The 9,720-nt window shown below is 40.4% G+C and overlaps 2 protein-coding genes across 3 annotated transcripts in view; one reads left to right on the top strand and one right to left on the bottom strand.

Moving 5' to 3' along the window:
* LOC107700244 (tubulin polymerization-promoting protein family member 3-like) overlaps window positions 1-6,129 on the bottom strand; it is a 12,198-nt gene extending 6,069 nt beyond the window's left edge. Inside the window, exon 1 of one of the 2 annotated variants that reach the window (XM_016501834.1) lies at window positions 5,938-6,129. In XM_016501834.1, coding sequence (XP_016357320.1) covers window positions 5,938-6,110 — 173 coding nt within the window. In that variant the 5' untranslated portion in view covers window positions 6,111-6,129. Of the gene's footprint in view, window positions 1-4,095; window positions 4,117-5,937 lie in introns of those variants that run through there. The other variant, XM_016501835.1, reaches the window with a different exon arrangement.
* Window positions 6,130-9,290: 3,161 nt separating this feature from the next.
* The window catches only part of LOC107700242 (tripartite motif-containing protein 16-like), a 5,669-nt gene continuing 5,239 nt past the window's right edge, over window positions 9,291-9,720 (top strand). The window contains exon 1 of the mRNA XM_016501831.1: window positions 9,291-9,714. Within this exon, the coding sequence (XP_016357317.1) occupies window positions 9,291-9,714 (424 nt within the window). The remainder of the gene's footprint in view (window positions 9,715-9,720) is intronic.

Here is a 9,720-nt window from a genome sequence, read left to right as displayed (position 1 = left end):
GAAAGAGTGCTGCTACTGTCAGAGGAGGTTCTGCAACAGAAGTTGCCACCTCAGGGAGAACAGGAGCGGACTCTGGGACAGCTTCAAGGGCTGGAGTGAGCTCTTGGACAGACTCGTAGACTGGAGTCGACTCGGGAGTGGACCCACGGACAGGAGTGAGTTCTGGAGCAAACTCGGGGGCTGGAGGAAGCTCGGAAATGGGTTCAGAGAATCCAACGAATTCTGGAGAAGACTCTAGAACAAGAGTGGACTCGGGAGCAGATTCAGGAACTAAAGCCATCTTTGCACTGTACTCATGAGCTGAAGACCTCACTAGACTAAAGTCGGGGGCTGGAATGAACACTAAGCTCTGTTCTGATATTGAAGCAGACACAAAACTGAGATCAGGAGTAGAAATAAGCATGGGGCAGTGGTCATGGACTAAAATCATCTCTGAGCTAGACTCCGGAACAGAAACCCTCTCTGGGCTAACTTTGGGATCAGGAGCCTTCTCTGGGTTAAACCTGGGAATAGATTCAGGGAGTAGAGTGGGCGCCACCACCTCAGGAGGTTCTGCAGTGAAGGCTGCCACCTCTGGGGAAACTACAGTGGTGTGTGCAGCCCAAACACAGAGAATGGCCGTAGCCATAACTGGCAAGACAGAGAGTACATCGTAGATTTCCAAGACTGACTATACTGTGCATGGAGAACTGGGGTGACTAGTGGCCGGCAGGCTTGAGAGCAGACTTTGGAACGGCGGCCATGACGGGACGAGACTAAGGAATGGTGACCATGGTGTGGAAAGTCTCTGGGCTGGCAGCCATTTTGTGAAGAGGTTCTGTCTCTCCCACAGTGAAAGAGAGCCACATAACAACAGAGCATAGTCCATAAAATCTCTCAAACTATCATTATAATCCCCTTCGGGTAACAATGACTTTGTTGGCTCACTGAGTCCAAAACAGAACAAGTCCTTAAACAAAATCTCATCATCAATCAGCACACGGTGCGAAAACTCACAGAATAGATGAATGTACTCCTCGATATACAGGTCCTTTTGCCAAAGGTGAAGTAGCTGGTCAACTGGGTCCATGATAGGTCTGCAACACTGAAAAAGCCACTGGATCCGGGGTTGGCTGGTGATTCTGTAACGAAGGGAGGTGTGCCAGCCAGTATCCATTCAGTCAACACGCTTCAGGAAAGTATAATCCATTTATTTCCATTTAGAGTTTCCACTCTCACAAAGCAACCTACCGCCATGCGGTTGGACAATTGTTTGTATTAACTGACAGGCATCTTAGGCTGACTACTACATCCCTTTAAGCAGGACCCTACAGGTATTATTTAGGTGCAGTGACCGGTATGCAACACTAGAGGTAGGTATTCAGCTCAAGGACAAAAATGTACATGGCAATCACAATCTCAATAAATGTTACATATTCTACTCAATTCAAAAAGACAATTAAGGCAAAATTAAGATGGCTTTAACAGGAGGTGACAACAAAGTGGGGATCCACGTCCAGGCTTTATTCCATTGAGCGTAGTCAGAACAGGCAGGGTCAAACACCAGCAAACAAACACATCCAGGGCAAAGGCAAAAGGGTAATCCACAAGTCAGGCAATAGTCAGGGCAGGCAGCAATCAATCAAAAACAAGGTAACAGTCCAAGGATCAAAACACGAAGGCAAGGAAACATTCAATCACCAGCGAAGACAGAGAGTGTGTGTGCTACTTTTAAAGTCCTACTAATGTGAGCTAGCTGTGAACTAATGATGACATCTGATGAAAGACAGGTGATGCAATTGATGAGTCCGTGCAAAGGATTATGGGAAATGGAGTCCTGGGTAAACTGGCAAAAGTCTGGAGTGGAGTGCCCTCTAGCGAAGCTCACGGGCACTCCAGCTAGAGATCCTGACAGTTACACAGAAGCATTCCAGATCTTCTAGTGCAGGGGTGTCAAACTCAATTCCTGGAGGGCCGGAGACCTGCAGAGTTTTGTTCCAACCCTGCTCCAGCACACATACCATGTAGTTTTCAAATAGGCCTGAAGGACTTGATTAGTTAGATCCTGGAGGGCCACTGTCCTGCAGAGTTTAGCTCCAACTTGCCTCAACACACCTGCCTGCAAGTTTCTAGTATGCCTAGTAAGACTTTGATGAACAAAAACTGTTGAAACATTCTTCAAAATGTCTTTTGTGTTCTGCCGAAGACAGAAAGTCATACAGGTTTGGAAAAACATGAGGGTGAGTAAATGATGACAGAATTTTTATTTTTGGGTGAGCTATGCTTTTAAACTGCAGAACTCAAGTCTTGACTTGTGAATATGATCTAAGCCAGGGGTGTCAAACTCAATTCCTAGAGGGCCGGAGCCCTGCAGAGTTTTGTTCCAACCCTGCTCCAACACACATATCACATAGGTTTAAAATAAGCCTAAAGGACTTGATTAGTTGGATCAGGTGTGTTTAATTAGGGTTGAATCTAAACTCTGCAGGGCTCCGGCTCTCCAGGAATTGAGTTTGACACCCCTGTTCTAGTGGAAAGACGCCTCTTAATGAACCCGCTTTGCATTTTAATGAAAATGTGTGTACTGTAATGTGTATTGTTTTTTTTATATAAAGTTACTGTTTTACTCAATGCTGTACTGTTGTGTTAATATTGTCATATATTTATGTCTGCTGGTTATGTACAGCGAAAGCTTCTGTAATGTTCTGGTTACACCCAGAGTTACTATCCTACATTGCTCCATTATCTTCCATACTCACAAATGTCTTTATCCATAAATATATATATATAAAATAGGGCTGCATGATATATCGTTTCAGCATCAATATCGCTATGTGCGCATTCGCAATAGTCACATCGCAGGATGTGCATGCTTAGTATACTGATCATTACATTTATACTGATACTGTGCTTACACACAGACACCGTGTCTACACTGGACACGACAAAGCGACCGTTGTCATTTGAACTTTGTGTCAGTTCGTCATAAATAGAATGAGGCATCAGTTTACTGTCGGGGATTTGTCACTGGACGCAACAAAGCGACCGTTGTTACTTTGTGTCAAGTTCTTCATAAACAGAACGAGGCAACCGTTTACTGTCGGGGATTTGTCGTGTCGCGCCACATCCAGTGTAGACAGCATCACTGATTATAATGGGTTCTATAGTATTTTGTCACGCCGTGCGCCACCGCTAGAGCCACGCAGATGCACATGAACACTGAATTCCATTCACTTCTGCGTCTAATTGTGCCTGAAATTACACATAAGCGCGAAATTATGGCCACGTTCACACTGCAGCAGAATACGGTTGATGCGTTTTTGAGTCCTTAATACGGTTACGTTCACACACAGTTCGGTTATTTACGGGCATAACAACAGCATTCTGTAACAGAACTCACACCCGTAAATTTTTAGGATTCACAACCGCATTCTCGGAACACACGCGCTGTGTGAACGGAACAGGACTGGACAGCTAGTTGTCTGTCACTTCATACAGTGCGAGAGAGAGCCGCTCTGCTGCACAAACGCGTGGACTATGCGCTGATCTATGGCCACGTTCACACAGCAGCAGAATACGGTTGTCAGCCTTGTTTTTGAGTCCTTAATTCGGTTACGTTCACACACATTTCGGTTATTTACGGGCATGACAACCGCATTATGTAACCGAACTCAAACCCGTAAATTTTCAGGATTCACAAACGCATTCTCAGAAAACGCGCGCTGTGTGAACGGAACAGGACTGGACAGCTAGTTGTCTGTCACGTCATACAGTGCGAGAGAGAGCTGCTCTGCCTCTGCCGCACAAACGCGTGTCTAACATGTGTTACGTGTTTTCATGTGCGTTTTCGGTAATTACAGTGACGGAGAAATGAGCTGCGTGTCATCTGAACGTTTTAAATCCCGTCAGTTTTCCACCGGAGTGCTCCCATCATTTTTTGTGTTGTGCTCGCCTCGTGATTCAAATGCTCCGCACTCTAGTTTAAAAGCTGCTGTTGGTTAATGAAGATTTGACGAAAGAACTCGCAGCTCGATTTACTTTTACGTTACAGAAATTACTTTGGTCACTGTCGCTATGGTTAGGAATACGGGCTTGACTCCCGTTGCACGTTCATACCAAGCGGCTACCTCCCGCTCTCTCTCGTGATGCCAACACGGAAGTGACTTAAACTGTAATTCATCAACTGGCCGCTAGAGGCTGGTTGCAAAAGGGAGTCAATCCCATAGACTCCCCATGTGCATAGCTGCGACTTTTTTTTTTTTTTTACATATATTTTTTTAATATATATTTTTAATATATTTAAATAAAACTAGAGATTTTTTGGAGATTTTTTATTTTTTACTTGGCCACACCCTGCCGTAGGCCCGTGACCTCTCACGTTTGCTCTCAATCATGCCAATGAGTCTGCGCAGCGAACACACCAGTACGCCACGCCTGCCATGACACACACCACAATTACATTATAACCAACAATCAAGATGCCGGAGAAAAAAATGAACATCTTGTTTTAACCACGGTTTAAACAAAAGTTATACCACAATTCATGCACAGTCATGTCAACCAGATACTGAGAGAGACGGTGCATCATCGTGTCATGTGTGCTGGGATGCAGTATTTTGCACTTACTTTGTAGTAATAGAGTGTGTTGACTAAAGTTTGTATGAATAAAGTTTTTGTTTTTGGAGAATCATAATATCTCTTATCTGTTGTATTTGAGCAGGACAGGGATGCACTGTGGTGACACATAAAACAAATTCCCAACATTATGTGTCTTTTGTGTCTTTTCATCATTTCCATCATGTTTGATGTGCTTGCAGATCACAAGCATTTCCTAATTTCACTTCAGAATTTTTTGTTATACTTAATCTTTTGTTATATTTTTTATACTGTCATCATTTGTAAAGTATATATATATATTTACTTTCCTTTACCTTTAAAGGGAGGGGTTTGGCAACACTGTCTATGGTTCATACAGACAGTATTATAAACACAACTGTAAGCTGCTGTGTGAACGGGACATTTCGAGACTCACACCTGGAAAGAAAATGCGGTTGTCAATCCCAAAAACTGACAGTGTGAACGTAGCCTATGTCTGCAAGTATCCTTGTAAACACAGTTGCTTATGGTTTAGGGGAAGGTAAACAGTTGAGAAAGAAAATGGATGTGTAACAGTATATTGGTTCACAGCAGTTTAATGTTCCTGTTGCTTTCTGTGTCATGAATGTTAATCAAACAACAATACACATAGAGAAAAATCACTTTTGTAGCTTTAACACAGATTTATTATATTTAATTTATACAGTGAAGACTATGCAGTATTATTTTACATTTGATTATTCAATTTCTGTACCTGAATACTGTTAGACTTACCTGAAATAATATAAAGCACGGTTTATTTCATTTGTATCTTTGTTCTATTATATTTATCTATGCTTGTAATTTGTTTATTTTCTATGCTGATTTACTCACCTACAAAATCATCCCAATCATTGATAATTTTTTTCCAAATAGAGCTATTCAAGTCATCTGGTGATTTTTTTTTTCATATCGCAATATATATAGCAGAAAATAAAATATCGTAATGTGAGTTTTTTCCAATATCGTGCAGCCCTAATATAAAATATAAATAAATATGCATATCTTTATAGGCAGAATAATGGAATACAAGTAAATTAAATCAAAATTACTCAAAAAATGCATGAAACTCTTGCTTTATTATAAATTAAAGGACTCTGGTAAACAAGTAATAGAGCTTATGTTCCTTTATTCCATAGGCACTTATTGTACATAGTCAAATAATGCATCTGTCAAATAATGCGAATAGTGCACTGTATCATCTGAAAACTGTACTATGAAAACATGCTAACTATATCTCATGCATAACGCCCTGTTTGGTCTTGTACGTATAACAGATGCTTCCGGATGGGTGTATGTTATTGAGAGGGAGATCCAGCCTACCTGACAGTGAGTTGGACAATCCTGGATACTGATGCTAAGCTGCTACTGAAAGGATGCTGAATGTGTGTGTGTGTTCCTCTGTCTTCGTCTCTGCCTGGTAGGTGTGTGTGTGTGCGTACAATGACGCAAGACAGAGGGGAGGAGAGAGCACAGCCCAGCACAAATGATGACATCACTCTCTCCTCTCTCTCTCTCTCTCTCTCTCTCTCTCTTTCTGCCACAGGCCCTCTTGTCTTTCTGCTTTTTGATTTTCTCTGCCTCTTTGGCCCTTTTATTTGTCCTCTTTTCTACTTTGCCGACTAGATATAGCAGTCCTTCACTTTCAACCCTCACTCCCTCCTCCTCCTGCTCTCCTCCTTCTGTCTTTGTTTTTGTCTCTCTCTGCTGCCACACCCTCTCCCATCAATCTCTGCGTTGCAGCATTCAGATGTTACATAATGAAGCCACACGCGCACACACAAACGTAGTTGGACTGTGATGCTCTAAATGTTATTTTCTCTAATGGCTTCAGGGCACCTCTGTCTAATGTGTCTGTGCAACTCACCACTTACTCAAACCACAACCACATATAGATGAAGACCCATTCACAGCATATCACCATTGCTGACAACACAACTAAAGGAACAATGACTGTTTACAATCTTAAATATAAAGGTTATTTATTGGCATTGATTGTTCCATGGAGAACCTTTACCATTCACAGAACCTTTCCATTACACAAAATGTACTTATCGTGTAACAAGGTTTATTCTATTTTTTTTTTATGTTATTTTAAGACTTTGTTCATAGAAAGATTATTTGGGGAACTCAAAATGGTATTTCTCTTGCATCAGTTTGAAGCTACCCCTTTTGAAACCTTAATTGGAATTTGGTCATATTCCAGTTGTAAATGTGATGTGCGGTAATGGCATTAACAATGATTGCTATAACCAGAATAGGCCAACATAATATCTACAATAACTTCACATATGAACATATAATTATATCTGCATATGTCCAAACTAAGGTAAGTCCTGGTGATACAAAATTAAATAAACACATTGTTGGATAAAAAACAACTTTAGATTTTTTTTTGCTAACAATTTAGAAAAATTGCAGTCAACTTGACTACATTTTGCAATACATTTTGGAGATAAAATAATGAGCTGAGATTGTGCATCTCCAGTATTTCCTCAGTCAAACAATTTATTTATAATAAAAATATTTATTCAGCAGTGCAACAATTTAAAACCAGTACTGGAAAAAGACTTTGAATAAGAATAGCATAACTTTGCTTTATATGAACTACAAGAGCTCCCTCTACAGTATGCTAGAAAAATTGGTCGCATATTACATTCAGTGGCTACAAACAACCTGAAGACAGATGAATCCTGAAGGTCACAAGCATTAAACAGATCTATTCATAGGTTATTACTTGCTGAAGATATAGATTACAAGCTGCAAAAGGCGTTGTAAATGTCTGCAACACTTGAGCCTTATAGAGGATGACAATTGGACAAATTACCAAAATGTCTGGACTCTGGAGACATTTGTGTATGTAAATGTTTTGAGACCAGTGGAAGAAGTTTGGAAATTTAACATTGAAGACATGAATATAAGAGTACTCATAAATGTTACTTTTCATTCAGTATTTAAACTAAATGTATCCATTTACTAACAAATGATATATATACATGCAATTTCAACTTTATTAGGTCACCTTCCTAAAACGGGTTGGACCTCTGTTGACCCCAGAACAGCCTGAATTCTTTGTGACATGGATTTAACAAGATGCTGGAAACATTTTTCCAAGTTTATGGTCCATGTGAACACGAAAGTATTAGGTATGTAGCTGCTGCATATTCAAGAAGATGAATGGACTGTGATCATAAGGAAGCACATGATCACGGCTGTGGCTTATAAACAATGTTCAAATGGTATTAATAGGGTTTTGCAATGTGTGCAAAGAATGTGTGTCTTTTTTCTGAAGTGCAGGTCTGGCAGCTCATCCAGATGGCGGCTCAGCATCCTTTACCGTTCCCTCCCTGGGCCTGCAAAGACACCATTGGGAATATTCATATTCAATATTCAATATTCACTGTATTTTTAACATAATGTAATGTAATGTAAGAGCAAGGGCATTATGCTGCGTGATGTTGCAAACCAACCAGTATTTATAGTATATTTTATTCATAATCGTAATCATAATCACAAATAATTTTGCCATTTACCACACTTTGTAATTTTTCTCTTTACCTATATACAATATAGCGGGATTCACAGGATTCACAGGAAATAGCTTCTATATTGAAAAATAAGGTGAATACTAAAACTATGATGATAACATTTCTCAAACTAAACAAGAATAATAAATGTTCTCTTTACCTATATACAATATAGCGGGATTCACAGGATTCACAGGAAATAGCTTCTATATTGAAAAATAAAGTGAATACTAAAACTATGATGATAACATTTCTCAAACTAAACAAGAATAATAAATGTAAAAAAAACCCACCTAAAATGAGACAAAAACAGTGGAAAACTACCCAAAATAAAATAACAATAATCGTTTTAGTACCATCTGTGTAAACAGATTCATTGGGTGCCAGAAAAATGGCCAGGTAATGGAAGAAATATACATATACGTATACGATCCAAAGCATGCTGTAGTGAGTTTCCCTTCATGTCACCAGTCAGTTTGACCTTGAAATTCTTCATATCCAGCATTTAATTGTTTATGCTTTACCTGCATAATATGCTGAGTGTTTACAGTACACACTGAGCTGTCAAGTCACTGTAGTTTACTTACAGAAGGCAAGCACTGACTAGACAAATTTATTCTAACAAGTTTCCATATTTACAGACAAAACAGTTTCAAATTTCACTGCAGTTCATATGCAGAAATAGAGAGAGTGCCTTGGCTGTTCACTTTCATTTGTTAGAATTGTTAGAACCTTACAGGAATAGTTCACCCAAATATGAAAATTAGTCAAAACTTGTATAACTTTGTTTCCTCTATGAAGCATAAAAGAAGATACTTTGGACAAATGTATTGTCCATGAAAGTCAGTAGAGTCCAGTGTTGTTTTCAACATCATTCATACCAGTTTGGAACGACATGAGAACAGAATTTTCTTTTTTGGGTGAACAGTCCCTTTAAACTTGCTTTAACATTTGCTATAATGCTGAAATTGTGTTCTGAATGATTTTTTCTGGAATAGAAATGCAAGTAACGTGCCTTACAATCCCTCATCTATGTAAACTATTGTGGTCCCTTCCTCCACCCTTCTTTCTGATCTATAAATACGGGTGTGTTCCTGCTTCAGCTGCTCTTTCAATTCACCTTTCTTTCTCACATCTTTGTTTTAGAAAATGGCAGAATCTGACTACCTCGACTACACCTGCCCCCTTTGCACAGACACCCAGCGAGACCCTGTCACCATCCCGTGTGGAGACACCTTCTGCCTGGAGTGCATTAAGATCTACTGGGACCATTCTGACCACCTCGGTGTGTACAGTTGTCCGCAGTGCCAGGCGACCTTCACTCCTCGGCCCATACTCAGACGCAACGTGCCCCACGTAGGGAACCCGGAGCCTCGGCCGCCCCCTCGTGAGCTCAACCCGTTACCATACTTCAAGCGTGATGCGCTGTGTGATTTCTGTACTGGTCGGCGGAACAGAGCGGTGAAGTCATGTCTGATGTGTCTGGCTTATTACTGTGAGACACACATCAAGCCTCATTACGAATCGGCCACATTTAAACGACACAAACTGGTGGATGAGACGGGACACCTGGATCGGA

This window comes from Sinocyclocheilus anshuiensis, unplaced genomic scaffold, assembly GCF_001515605.1.
Source record: "Sinocyclocheilus anshuiensis isolate Anshui unplaced genomic scaffold, SAMN03320099.WGS_v1.1 scaffold1236, whole genome shotgun sequence".
Taxonomy (NCBI): Eukaryota; Metazoa; Chordata; class Actinopteri; order Cypriniformes; family Cyprinidae; genus Sinocyclocheilus; species Sinocyclocheilus anshuiensis.
The sequence above is the reverse complement of the archived record's forward strand: the minus strand, read 5'-3'. Positions and strand labels throughout refer to the sequence as shown.